The sequence below is a fragment of the Mixophyes fleayi genome, chromosome 1, assembly GCF_038048845.1.
Source record: "Mixophyes fleayi isolate aMixFle1 chromosome 1, aMixFle1.hap1, whole genome shotgun sequence".
NCBI lineage: Eukaryota > Metazoa > Chordata > Amphibia > Anura > Limnodynastidae > Mixophyes > Mixophyes fleayi.
The window spans coordinates 218723578-218738843 of record NC_134402.1 but is presented as its reverse complement, the minus strand read 5'-3'; the positions used below and the strand labels follow the sequence as shown (position 1 = coordinate 218738843).

General features: G+C 39.6%; 1 protein-coding gene across 1 annotated transcript in view; it reads left to right on the top strand.

Annotated features, from left to right (window-relative positions):
* SSBP4 (single stranded DNA binding protein 4) overlaps nt 1-15266 on the top strand; it is a 396764-nt gene that overhangs the window by 146389 nt on the left and 235109 nt on the right. The window contains exon 4 of the mRNA XM_075205294.1: nt 8484-8568. Within this exon, the coding sequence (XP_075061395.1) occupies nt 8484-8568 (85 nt within the window). The remainder of the gene's footprint in view (nt 1-8483; nt 8569-15266) is intronic.

Genomic DNA, 15266 nt, shown 5'->3' with positions numbered 1-15266 from the left:
TCCATAACTATCTCAGTTAGGTACTTTTGTGAGCTCCCAGAACTTTGCTTGATTTTTATTGCATGGCCACTTTTTTGAAGGTCGCCAACAGTGTTGTTTTTTTTTTTTACTATTCGTACACTCATTTATTTACTACTTATTCAGAACCCCCACCCGATAAGTAGATTTTCTATTTCTGGGTATGACAACAATAGAAAATCTTTTATCAGGCAATTTATTAAGAAAATGTGACTGGGGCCGGTGGTAGCCATTTTTGTGGCACTCACAATGCCGACAGAGTTTACACCGACAAAAAAATAATGATTACTATAAAAATGACAAGGTAAAAATAGCTACTTGCCTTCTAACAGTCAGGCAGGATTTCCGCCTCCACATTGAAACAGCAACTTTTCCAAATCTCTACAGGGACAAATGACGTCACTAGTAATGAACCTAGTGAAAATGGCGCTTTTAAAGCAGCAATGTTGGGACCTACCACCTGCAAAATCGAGGCAGTGGGTCCCAATAGTAATCGTTATTTGTTTTGTCGGTGTAAACTCTGTATTCATTGTGAGTGCCGAAAATGAATACCACACCCACTGGGGCAACTGAATGGTGCTCATCTCCCTCATGATACTGGCTGGCTGCTGCAAAAGGAGTCTTACTGCTTGTCAAGCTAGTCCTGGGTCCCTCTGTGCATGCCGGCTTGTGCATCCGAACTGGAACTGTGAGCCTGCATTTAGGCTTCCAGTTCCAGATTCTAGTTAAAAAAAAAAAAAGCTTAAAAAAATATAAAAATGTAGAGAAAAATGGAAAAAATAATAATATACAAACACCCAGGAAACATGCTTTATTTTAATAATAATGCATTATTTCATGAGGGCAGACCCTGCTGACTCCATCCTGAGATGACATTAGCGATCAAAGGACAGCGGCAGTACTTCATGTAGGGCTGACCTCCCTTTAATAAACATACTCCATTGTGTTTAGCAATGTTGTTTTCTTTTTGGGTTTTTTTAACCTTGCCAGCCATTTTACCAGTGATAACTGTCTTTCTGAGACAGTCAGAAATCTGTTTTGATCATGGAATGCTTCATTTGTCTCATGGAGATGGCAATGAAATTATGTGTTTTTATATGGGCAAGGATCCTCGCTATTACTGGACAAGGGGTCCTATTTATCTAGCCTTAAACCACGCAGATACAGCTGGTTTCGCATAGTTTAGGCATTTTTAAGTATGATAGTAATTTATCAAATGCCTATGGGGAGAGCATCGCAGAAGAGGGATCTTCAGATCCCACTTCGGCATCCTTCCTGCTCTCCCCTGCATTGATTAACGAAACTGGCAATCTCACATACACAGTAAAGACTCCAGGTCAAAACAGAGTTATCATTAGAAAAGATTATGTAAGAGAATTAATGAAGAATGGATGCACGTCCCTGTAATTTTTTTAAAAGCTCTGCACCACCAAGTTTATTGTGTGAGCAAAACAGGGAATGTGATGGAATTCACCCAACTGTAATGCTCTGACAATATTGGTGGCGTTATCAGAAATGACATATCCTGAGGAGAGTCTAAGAGGGCTAAGCCATGTTGCAATGACATCCCTTACTTTTTGTAACTGATTGTCAGCTGTACGCCTCTTAGTGAAGCCTGTGATACACAGAGTAGCCTGCCTCTGACAAATGTGACGTACTTTGGTACATGCTGCGAATCACCAACCCAATGGCCTGTCACAGTCATATAATCTTTAGTTTGCCCAGTTCCGCTTGTCCACATATCTGTGGTTAAGTGTACAGTGGGTAGAATAACATTTTTGTGAACCTTCTGGTAGAGGTGAGGAATAGTTTTCCTACTGAAATGGTGTCGTGATGGAATTTGGAAACGGGGCACAAGACCTCAAGTAACTGTCTAAAATCAGCTGCATTAATAGTGAATATTGGATGCAGATCTAACATTAGCCCAGTCGCCATGGAGTCTGTGATCCGCTTTGCGACTGGGTGACAGTTTTCCTACCTGCTTCCTCTTGCAAAGGATTGTTTAACAGTCCATTGTTGTAAACTACTAGTAGTCTTCTTCTTGGTCTGCTTCTGGGATGAAGATTCACCCCCAGCAGCAGCAGCAGCAGCAGTGGGACTAACGCTCAAGAATTCTTCTGAGGATTCCAGGATAGTGGAGGAGTCATCTAGCCTTACCAACTTGGATGCAGGACTAACTCCGATCGCTACTGAGGATATTGATGAGGACAGTGTCAGGGGCAAACGCAGGATTCAATGAGGGGGGTTTCCACGCCACGATACCAGTGGGCATGACCAGAATGTGTAGGAGTGTGGCTACAAACACACATCGGGTCAAACACACAGACATGTAAATTGTCCCATACACAGACAAGCACAGACTCGTAGTCTTTTTTTGGTCTGCTTCTGGGATGAAGATTCACCCCCAACAGCAGCAACAGCAGCAGCAGTGGGACTAATGCGCAAGAGGAATCCAGGGTAGTGGAGGAGTCATCTAGCCTTAGCAACTTGGATGCAGGACTAACTCCGATCGCTACTCTGGATATTGATGAGGACGGTGTTGTGGGTGTAGATTGCAGGCATCGGGATGTAGGTGAGCGAAGGGTCCTAGTTGATGATGGACTGCTTGTTATTTTTTTTTACCAGAACTTTCTGATTTTCCCAACACCTTGCCATGAACTCGCGTCAAATGGCGTAACATGGATTAGGTTCCTAGATGGTTAAGGTTCCTCCCTCGACTGACTGTAGCTTTACATACACTACAAATGGCTAGACAACTGTTGGCAGGATTTGTGTAGAAATAATTCCACACATAAGAAGTGTCTTTTTTGGTCTTATGTCCAGGCATGACAATGGCCTTCTGCTTATCACATGCCAGAACTGCTTCCACTGGTGCAGGACTTACACAAACAAACATCATCCTCATCAACATCCTCATTAGCGCCCTCGTCACACAAATATGCCCTTTATCCTGTTCCAATTCCAAAGTGGCATCCTCAATTGGTTTATCACCAGCTAAACTCAGGCTGTTCAGGCACACATCAGCAGAAATGCTGAAGGGGGCCTTCTTTATGGGTATACTATCAAAATGGTCACTATTACACATAGCACTCGTGGATGGACTCTCCTCAGGGATTGGTGTCGTTTCTGAATCTGAGCATAAATTTTTCTCAATGCCTTACTGTTTTTTTCTAGCTCGGCTTTTACACGTAAAAGTATTTGTGCACCACTTTTGGAGTCCGAATTACTTGGTATTGCTTGGTCACGAGTGACCTTACAACAAGAAGATGCCTCAGTAATAATTTTAGATCTCGCACTCATTCTTTCTTTGCCACTGCGTGTGTAGAATGGCATGTTGGCACATTATTTTTGTTCGGCAGATAACTTTTCCTGGATTACAGCTTTTTTTTTAACCACGGTAAAAGGTGTATTTTTTTATGTTTTTTTCACTGACCAGATGATGTATAGGGATTACTATCATCAGGACTGGTGCCAGAAACTGCTTGCTGTTCCTGCTCTTCTGTGTACTGCTGTGAATCCATTTTGATAACACCCTGCACTTTTTGGTGCAAATTCAGAAGAATAGCCTGCAAGGACTAGTATATTTGTATTTCGGCAATGACAATTAGCAACGCAGTTCTCCTTTTTGTGTTACCTATATAACACTGTAGAATTTTACTGCAAAATTACACAAACCCTGACAGCAGATATCCTATCTCATTCCATATAATAGAAGTACCAAAAAAGTGTGTTTATAAGATGTGGGAATAGATAAAGCCAGCAGGAGGGCGATGTATTTGACATTATATGGGAATACATACATTTTTTGGAAACAACACACCATGTTTATTTCTTTATCCTATTTCCACAATTGGAATTCAGTGTAACTCTTATTTTAATACTCTGTGAAGGTTCTCTTTGCAAATGAGTGTATGACCTATGAACTTTGGATTCGAATGACTTCCTGTATAAAAGGGAGCCAAATTAGACCAGCCCTATCCTTGATATAGACCTGTCTTAAAAGGTAGAAACGCTTTGGATTGTAAGGGCTGTATGAATTGGAACAGACTGGATCCCTGTATGACCATCTGAAGGACCAGAGGAGCTAAGTTTGGGCAGATATCCCGGGAGTTTATTATTACATGCTCATTTAAATCTCTATCTGGTAGGGAGCTATCTATTACATCTCTGTTCCAGCTTTTTATTTGATTGTTACTTGTTTTTTTTATACATTTTTGTATTTATTTATTCATGTATGTTTGATGCAAGCTGCCACATCAGCTACTATGTTCAATTAAAGTATTTTCAAGTACCAAATGGTATCACGCTAGATCCGTTTTATTTATTCTTTCAACATATCTCACTGAGGGATTATACCTGATGCAAGATGGAAACAAAGATATTCTGATACCCTACCTGATTCAAATTGTCTTCTTGTAAGTGTTCTTACATAAGCATTGGATGGTGTAGGATCAACATATATTATACACCATAATCTTTGGAGTACTTAAGGCAAATGTACACTTACTGTTTAGTATGTAGAATCACAAAGGAGAGGGAACGTGGTGGAATTAACCATATAGATTTGATAATTTTCTATAAAAGATCATATTAGATTTTTCACAATGTGAACCTAATAGTATCATCCAAATGATGTTGCATTATGTTGTATTTTGTATTTCTTTTCACATGTCATGTATCACTATAAACCTATGAGGAAGTAGTGACCACAACATTGTGACACGTGAATCGTTTCACCAGTTGAATTTAAATATTCTCTTTCATCGTCATGTTTCATATTGTTATTGATCCATTACCACCCCACATTTGATGGTGGATATATGTGAATACGCTCAGTGGCGCAGGAGACTCTTTATCAAACATATAAATAATCGTTAGAAAAGAGTTATCGCCAGGATGAGCTATCCCGACATAACTTTAATGGTAAATTGCTCCGCTAATTCATCTGTGATCGCTGTGATGACAGATGATACTTAATGGGGCAAAAATGCGAAGATTGTTAAATAGGCCCCAAAATATCAAAAATAACTAAACATCACATTCACCATGTAAAAAGCATGCATATATTCCCAACTTTGGAGACTGCGTGTCCCTATTGCTCTTTGCAACTAATGTGTAAATATTTTGTCACGGACTCTTCATACATTAATCAATGACCTTACTGTGCTTGGATCTTGCAAAAGTAGCAGAACTACCATTGGTTAGGCAGGTGCCACTGCATGACAGATGCAAAGGGTCGGAGGCCCCAGTTTCCTCCTCCCCGCCTCTCTGCACTAAAGCCCACAGCTCGCTAGTTTTGCCTCTGTCTTGCACCATATACTGTATCTGTCCTCATGGACAGCGTTGCATTTAAAATGATAGCCTGCATATAAATAGAGGACCCAGGGTATTTAAAAAAGCAAAAAAACAGTTGAATAGTATATAATGAAGAACTCCAATTACCCATGATATAATGAAACTCCAATAAAAAGTATATAATAGAAGTCCATTGAACATCCTATAATACAGCCATACTGAACACCTTTATAACACTCCCTTCCCCGCATTTGCCATGTTGCCCTTATCATGACTTGGGATTTAGTGTGGTGCTCTAGACAGAGTAAGAGTCACTTACAACTGAAAGGAAATGCGGGCCCTAGTTTTCCACCAACTGTATGTCAAAGTGCATGCAGACTTTTTGGTCTTTTAGAAACGCCCCCATAAAAGGAGATACACCTACTAGTGCAAAGTTTCAGTTAATGGAAACTGTGGAAGCAGTAAAAATATTGCTACAAAGTCCAACTTACTTCCACTTTAAAACTACCACCTTTGTTAGTTTAACAGTTTGTAATAAATTCACCTTGATATTTGGGAGTGTCTACCCATCACGTGTCACTTTTCTGAGTTTGAATGTTTTTATTACATTGGTTAAATTGTGTCTAGAAATGCGCTCTCTCACAGAAGTGCAGCTGGATGGTGCAAAACGCATCTCATTTAAAGTATAGGAATAAGTTTGGATCTGGATTTTCAGGCACCTCTGACCACCAAGCAAATTTTAGCCCTTTTATTGGGAAGAAAAGCCTGTGCATCTACTTGTACAATGGGGATCATCGACATAAATGCACCTCCCTCCCTTTATTTAAATAATCTCATTCTGCAAAATGAATATTTGTTTTTCCATTTAAGTGACCCTATTCTGCATTTAGCAAGGAATACCCTTTGATCTGCCTAAATCCTCCCATCAAACACCCCTGCAGAAGACACCCTCTTGACCCCATGTGCTTAAGTTTAAAATTGGGTGCATTCGTGTAAAAGTAGGCATATAACAACCTAAAAATGTTTCCACTACACTTGCGGAAATCGCCCTTATTAACTTTCAGTGAGCTCTGCTTGACAGTAAGAGGTTAGAGGAGCAACCGTGTGAACCTGCATGAGTGCCTGCCTAATTGCCTGTGAAAATGTTACCTTTCTCAATGTGGTGCCCTTCATTATGTTCTTATCTGTGTCTCACCTTACTTCTCACCTTCTATGTAATATTGTCTCACATATGTCCCCCCTTTCCTCATATTTGCCACCCTATTCTTACCTTATCTTATTTGCTTTTTTGTCTCATATGATTTGTGGCAGCTACCACATGCCTCCCTTCTGCACCCTTATTGCCTGTGAGGACCAGGCTACTGTCCAGCATTGATTTCTCTGGGTGACCATGTAGTCAATTCACAAGAAAGCAGGCTTTGAAATTATGGGGTCTATTTACGAATGGGAGAAAAGTCCTTTCTCCGTGTAAAATGGATGTTTACGCCAGAGGGTATCAAAGGGTTTTCTCCAGCAGCCTATTTATGGCTAAGCTACAAAGTCACGCGTGTGCTGGGCACTGTACTCTAGATGTAGAGGCAGTAAGAGTTCTCAATGGTATATTGCAGCGATAGGGTGTTTTTTATCACTGCTCTTCCATAAATAGACCCCTGGGTACTTTCAGATGAGTGCTGTTTGGTGACCTAAATGCACAGTGCTCACACTATGAAACAGTATGATGGGATTAATTCAGGTAGTCAAGGATAAGGGATAAGAGATATAGGAGATCATCTAATGAATTCTTATGAGTTAACTCTCTAAATCAGATCATTTACTAGAGGTTCAAAAATGTATTCAGAAGATAATTCTAGTGCAAATGTATTCAATAAAGACAGGAAGAAGTACAATGTTTTGGTTTTTTCACTTTTTTAAGATTGCCTTTGTTTTTAGGACTTAATCATGACACTTAGATTTTCCAATTTGGTTAAAGACCACTTAATTGGCACAGCTACATGTTTTGTCTCCCACAGGCTACCAATCATAACGCTAAACACAGTCAGATCTGACTTTTATTGCTCAGGTAGAAACATTGTGATGACTGCAATAGTATATGGATCTCCACATCACCAGGCACCAATAGAGGGAGAGATCCCATAATGCAGATATTTTAAAAGTTTTTTAAAAGTTTTTCTCCACACAACATATTACAAATACATTATTGCAGGCTGCATTGTGTACAAATCAGATTGTTTCTACACAGTCAGTAATGATGTTTTTCATTATAAAATGTATTTTTGCCACCAATTATTGCAGACTGGAGTAGTGGAAGCCAGTAGTCAACAAATATTAGAGTGTGGGCTTAAGCGTTGATATACTAATAGCAAAAGAAATCCATTGGTATCTTAGTGGATCTTCCAAATCCCCACTTCATTCATGAAACTTTGTTTTTAATCGAAGAAGCTACAAGAAATCTCCTTCCATAAGGCTGGTGTTCTTCTTACATGGGTCTATTTAAAATGTTGGCAATTTTGTTATATTATGTCCAGTGACATAGACATTGGGCCTGATTAAATAAGGAAAGTAAAGCAAAAAAAAGAAGTAACTTTGCACCTGGGCAAAACCATGTTGCATTGGAGCGGGAAGTAAATTTAAAATGTCGGCACAGATTTATAGTTTGGCTAGGTCATGTCCTAGATCAACTTTAAATTTCAGTGTAAAAATAAAGCTATCAAGTATTTGTGTGCTACATGAAAAATCAGCCAGTATTTTCCTTACATGGTAAACTAATTTGCACCCTTTGTATTTTAACATAATTTGTCCAGGAGAAAACTTACTCTTTTTTTGCCTTGCTTTTCTTAATGACTCAGGCCCAATATGATTAAATAATACACCAGCTCTCAAATTCTTGAACTTTTTTTTTTTTATTTCATCCATACTGAAAGACACTGGGCACATATTCAAGGAAAAGAGAGGCGAAACTGAGAATAGCAATGTAGAATTATTTTAATAACCCTTGGCCGGCATCTTATCATTACATTGTCGGATTTAAGGTTCGGTTTAAGACTGTGTCACTTTGCAATCTGTTAATAACAACTGCGATGTATTGTGCTGTTGTTCCATCCCTTTCATTTTCTACTAATGCACCATTGAAAGTTACAATCTCTTATTTTGCCCCACTTGATATCTTTCAGCGTATTTTGGGATTTGTACTGTGCAGCACCTGACAGAAGAGAGACCTGTGAACACTCCAGTGAAGCCAAGGCGTTCCATGATTATGTAAGTCAACACTACACTCTTAATATATTTGCTGAGTTTATGGTCCGTTGAGCCATTCATATGGTCTCTTTTCCTTGACACTGCAATGAATGACTGAAGATGAAATGCAAACATGATGCTATTGTATTGTACTCAACTGTGAGTTAAATAATGACGCTGAATTTGGTAGGTTTATTAGTATTTTCTGCGTATTTGACTGACGTAGGTTTGTGTTTCACTGGGAAGATAAGTTTGTAGTAGAGCAAGCAGCAAAACAGATGTTTCATATTTATACAGGGAATATATGATGTCTGCTTAATTAACATTTACATTTGTTTAAGAATGAATCAAAAATCTATACTGTGTGATGCTGCACTATTGACTAAATAGTATAGAATACTTTCTCTTGGTATGTGTTTTCTCCCACCTTAACCAGGTTGTACAGATCTTTTATTAGACTTTGGTTGAACATAGGAAAACAGCTGGAATGGCTTTAAGAAAAAAAAGAAACAGCAGCAATCGGAGCCAAGGAAGCCTGTTTGTCTGCAGCTATTGTATTTGGCTGTGGCATATTTGTGTATGATTCAGGCCGAACATATATTCTAGTGGGCAGGCTGTGGGCTTTCTCTTTAATTGGAGCCTCTGTGGTTCAGGAAATACATTCCCCATGGAAGCTTGGTGCACAATTCAGCAGGAATTTTCATGTATTTAGTTAACCCTTCCTCTACTAGATACACAATGCAGTATGAAATATGCAATAGACAAATCTCTTAGGGTGTCGGATTTGGCTTTATTGCTCCAGCATTTTTAAACCAAACAAATACTACATTTCCCTGCCCATTATACTCCCAAATTGATTTCAGTTTCCTGCTATATGTGGGCTTGGTGTAAGAAAATTTATTGGAGTATTCTACAGGAACCTGGAATTTACATAATTCGATTAGATAGTGATGTGTATATAGCTTCAAAATATGGGTAGAATAAATATCTGAAGCTGGGTACACACTACACAGTTTTCAACCAATAATCGGCTAAATCAGCCGACATACGACCTCTCGTTCAAAAGTCGGGTCAGTGTGTGCAGTGACACGATGGTTGAAAGTCTGCCCAAATGGACGATTGTCGCCTCATTTGGTTGGTCGTACCGTTAAATATTTTCGTTCCAATCTCGTTTCCGCTGTGTGGTGTGTATAAACTGCCGACCGATCCATAACAGTGAGTATGAAATTACAGTCATTGCTCACGACAACATGGCTGTAAAAAGTCGCTAATGGGAGGTCCGCTCTTCCCTTTCTCGTCCTAAACAAGGCTAGTGTGTATGCAGTCCATGGACCGAGCGATCGGAACATCGATCGCATGTAAAATCGCTCGGCATAAAAAGTTGGTCAAAATTTCTGTAGTGTGTACCCAGCTTGACACTAGCATTACCCTTTGCACTGCAATGGAAGACTTAGTATATACTACCACACTGCAATGAATGGAGTTTCTGAAGCCATGTCACTCTAGTTTTTATACACATTGGAAACACTGTGTATAGCCTTTGTAGATCTTATGACCTCTGATATTAATTCTGCAATACATTCAGAAAAAAACATGTACCAATTTTGGAACAATTAAATGTTACTGTTAAAATGTGACAATATACTTAAGGCATACTTGCCTAATTTTCCTCGTTGGCTTCAGGGAGATCCCGGGGGAGGTGGGCATCCAGGGGGCGTGGCTTGATGGATCGCATAATTTTGGCACCACCCCCTAAACAATTGTCACAATTTTGGCCAATTACAACAGGGTGGGTCTAAGATGACACAATATTTGCGTCATTAAGCCCTGTCCCTTATCTATTGCGGGGCGAGAACCGGGAGGTTGCCCTGCTCTCCAGGGAGTACTGGAAGGTCTCCCAGAAATGCAGGATCTCGCCAGACATTCCGGGACAGTAGGCAACTATGCGTTAAAGAAAAGTAGCTAATGAATCTCTAGAGACTGAAGTGTCTTTTACATTTCTGTCTCCATTACTGAAGTCATGTTGTTTTACCTGTCAGTTTGTGAATAAATCTTGGTCTCCATGAAAATGGATACCTCCATAGGCATCAATACATGGACATAGGACACAATTTCTGAACTGTCTCATCATGACACAGATGGCGAAGCCAACCATGTCTTGTACTGGCTCGGCATTAGGGAGAATGCCAGATTCTTCAGGGAGTGAGGGAGATCACCCCTATTTCAGGGAGTCTCCCTGACATTCATGGAGAGATGACAAGTATGACTTACAGTCCTATTTAAGTGGCCAAGAGCCAAAATGCTGGTGTAAACTTGGGCAAAAGGCTCTTTCACTGCTGTTTCTCATTTAAAGGGTTAACATATATTAACAACTTATTTACTACCACGGTCCGATAAGTACCAATATATATTATAATAGGACTGATTTTCAATTGCCGCCGCTAAATCGCCTATCACCACAATTTATTATTAAAATCTCGCTGAAGCAGCTGAGCAATACTGTCTGCTTTGGCGATACTGGCCCGGAGTAGTAAAAATTAACCATGCGTGACCTGATAAGCTGGTTCACATATTCACAGTGAGACTGAAAGCCATGACTTGGAATGTCAGTTCCATTTGGTGGGGAAAAAAAAGTTAAAAAGTAGATGTAATATATTGAAAAAAATAAATGTGTTTTACAGATGTTTACAATTTAAAAAAGACTTTATTTAAACAATAAAGCAATTTTTAATAGATTTTTTTTTCTGGTATTGCCATCCCACTGCAGCGATCCTCATTAAATAGAACACTTTGCACTACAGAAGAGCATACTGTTTTGAACCTCTCTGGATTATGTATCAGTATTGCAGTTTTCACATTGCTGGGCCATAAAGTGCTTGGTCACAGTGTTTTGTTCTGCATTTATACTGTAACTACACCTCAGTCATTTAATTTAAAGGGCACTATAATCAAAAATACTACAATGTTTAACTTACTATTTTTAGTAATAAAATAATAGTAATAAAATGTTGATAGCTGTTTTGAGTGGATAATGTTGGAAAAAAAAAAATGTTTTATTGTTGGTCCTGCAGCTGTTTTTTTTATTGTGGTTTCTATCCCTCTGTCTCAATGGCCTGTCACTTTTTACTGTGTTGTAAACAATAGTTACTTAGGGCATTGCTTTGTTAAATAAATAGAGCCCTATCTCCAGCAAAAACTTTTTTTTTGCCTATGGAGACACGGCTTCTCCGTACCTTTCAAAAGCCCCTTAGCAAAATTTTCTGCCCTGTAGCTGATGCACCCCTCTTTAACGGCAGTAATTCTGCCACTGCCCACTGTAGGTAAGCATAGTTTTTCAGCTAAAATGTAAAACTTAAACTTTACACTTATTGATATTTTCTATAGGTATCATTTTACTTACAGATTTTTGAGAACATCTCCATTAATAATGGCACGGCTCTTTATTTCTTCATATGTAGAATTTCTTTTCGAAAAGAGCAATTTTTTAAATGTATTTGCAGCCAAACTGTTATTTAGTTGGCATAGATATAAGGTAGCGAAATAGGTGGGAACCTCATTTAGTCAAATGTAACTTTGAGAATATTTTCAAGGTTTGTGAGAGAAGTTTTTCAGATTAATTTAAGCTCTTTACTCTGATATTGGCTTTTCCAGCTGTCTCCTCAGTATGATAGCTCTTCAGTGGAAATGTGAACCAGATCACACTGTTTTAGAGGTATTACTCCTTTAAAATGACACATTTATAACACTATATACATACCTCCCAACGTTTTGGTAGGTGGCCATGCAGGACAGCAGTGAACAGAGAATACTTTCTGACTTTCCCAGTGATCAGGACAAAGCTGTCCTGAGCTGGATGGCGGGACAGAGCCATTAAATAGGGACTGTCCTGCCTAAATCAGGGCGGTCGGGAGGTATGCTATATATCCATATGAACACAGGCGTACAAACCAGTCCATATAGTGACTTATATATACTACAGTTCCATTTAATATCTTACCCAATACTGCCAGCTATAGTTGGGCTAAAACTCCCAGAATGTTATCTATTTCATTAGCAAAGCATATAAAAGCAAAGGTTTTCCCCTATAAATATCCAACTCATGGAAAGACCATTGCTTTTCACATAGTCTTACCTTCTATGTCATGTAATTGTCTGCCATTTGTTTGTATCATGATCCCCTCAATATACAGCGCTGCGTAATATGTGCTCAATAAAGCAGAATGATAAATGGATGAGAAGTCACTTACTCTGAAGTATTTGCATTTTTTTAAAGGAGTTCTCCACCCATTTTTATTACCCCACCCAGTTTTCAATGTGGATTACTTAAATATTCTAATTTACCAGTGCAAATTTACTGCAACAGGCTCTATACATTCAATGGGTCCTGGCTGTAGACTGTTATGCTAATGACAAGTGAGACTGCATAGGACGAATGCACTTAAAGGGCGACAGGGTTTGTAGTAAGCTGAACTCTTACCTGAAGGGGTTAACATAGGTCTTTGGCCCGACCAATGTGTGCTCCAGTGGGAGGGACCTTGATTGGTAAAGAAGGCTGTACTTCCTGTTCTGCCTCATTCCACAACACGAGATCCCACCCACCCACTCCTAGTTGCGAGTATTTCTGGGTTAATGTTGCGGTAGGAAGGCACTGCATTCAGTGGCTGATTTGTGGGCGCACAGGTAGTTGTCGTAGGTCACTGCCCCTCTTTGAGGCCAACTCAAGTTATGATGGGATTTGTTCCCCGTGGTTGTGGACGTACGGCGGTGTGCGCCAGTCCACTTGTGATTTTGTGTTATCAGCTTGAGAGTTGTTTCGCAGTGCCCTTTCTCCGCCACCATAGGTTTAGTTAAAGTTAAAATCATAATAAAAGCTCAGGCAATTTTTAATAACTTAAACATGTCTCCGTGTGTTTATTTGCATGCAAATGTTTAGAATTCTAAGGCTGCTGTAAGGTTTACGGGAACATACACAGTGAGCCCTTTACTGCATATGATGGAGTTCCCAGCTCATGGTTTTTGGTTCTGGGAGGACCCACTGCAAGTGCAGAGAAGGATTGTAGTTATAGGTTAAGTATGACTAGTGTCATCTAGTAATTTAAACAACTCTAAACTACAGGTTTGAAAAAGTGGAGTTGTTGTCTATAGCAACCAATCAGATTCTAGTTATCATTTGTTTAGTACATTCTACAAAATAACAGCTAGAATTTGATTGGTTGCTATAAGAAACATCTCCATTTTTTTAATCCAGCAGTTTGTAAATATACCCCTTTGTGTGGGATGGGCAAATATATATGTGGAGAACACCTTTAAGATCTTTAATGTTCCATTAAATATACCTTTAAGCATCTTCTTTATTTGAGTTGTAAGGAGATGGAATATTATTTTGTATTACAGTTTTTGCCAGAGGTCAGAGTCATAGACTATTTAATCTATTACATTAAAATGCTACTTGCCAGAGAGCTGCAAGCATACATTTGACATCCCTGAAGCTCTCGGAGTGTGCTCTAAATCACTGTTATACCACGTTCACACTGACCTAAAAACCCAGGATATTGCCGGGTCGTGGCTCAGTGTGAACGGGGGTCCCTGCATCTACCCGGGTCTGATGACCCAGAATTTAGACCTGGGACATTTGCAGGGTTATTCCCGGGTCTGTTCCGGGTAGCCGCCAGTGTGAACAGTGTGACCAGGGTCTCATAGAAAGAAGCTGATTGGGGGGATCAGGGAAGCTAGAACTTCAAATCAAAGATCCTCTCACCAATCAAAGCTTCTCTTGTGATGACTCATACTTATTGCCAAGGCAGACATGGGTTCAGTATGAACGAGGTGAACCCGGGAATTTCCCGAGTCCAAGGTGTATTGTAAACACGGGGTCTGATAAGCTGGGATGCTCTTCACACTGCTGCCCCGGGATATTGCCGGGACAGCAGTGTGAACGTGGTATTAGTGACCATGATCGAGAGTGTCTGTGAGCTGGGAGGAAAACTGGTCAGAAAGTGATCAGGTGTTGGTCTAAACATCTGTTTGCTTTCTGAGCACAAAGGCTGTCCTTTAGGAGACCCCTGTGTGCTGCCCTGGTAGAGGACCTTGCGTGGCCTATGAGACTGCAGTGATGTTATAATCTATGGGCGAGACTATGGATCTTATAATAACCAGAGCAGCTTTCCCAGAGAGTCCCTGGCACCCAAAGCTATTTTCCAGCACATAAAAAATATATTTATTCAGCAATGTTATGAAAAAAATAGCACTAGCCTAAAAAAACAAAACAAAAGAAACAATATAAAATTCACTTGGGTGGACAGAAAAATAAAGAAGTTATCCTTGGGGAAACTGATGCATGGCTAAATAATGGGAATTGTCCTTGCCTCCTGAATGAGAACATCAACTTAAACATTTGCAGCTGAAAAGGTTGATCATTTAAAAAATATTATAACTATATATATTTTTATGTCACTGGGTTAATCTAGTGAGGTAATTCCCATTTTTCATAGTGTTGCAATCATAGGTTCAGCACTGGGAGTATTCCTCAAAGCCTCCATGGCTGAGTAAAATTCATTCCCCAATAACCACCTCTGTAATTTCTCCTTCAACATGTCTGCAACCATGTCAGTGTGTTTGGTAAACCACTCCATGGATGAAAAGCTGGCCAGTAAACCACGTGTTGCATGTTTTCATCTGTACCCTTGTTATAGGTCCACCGAGAGTGGAAAGGCTGATCC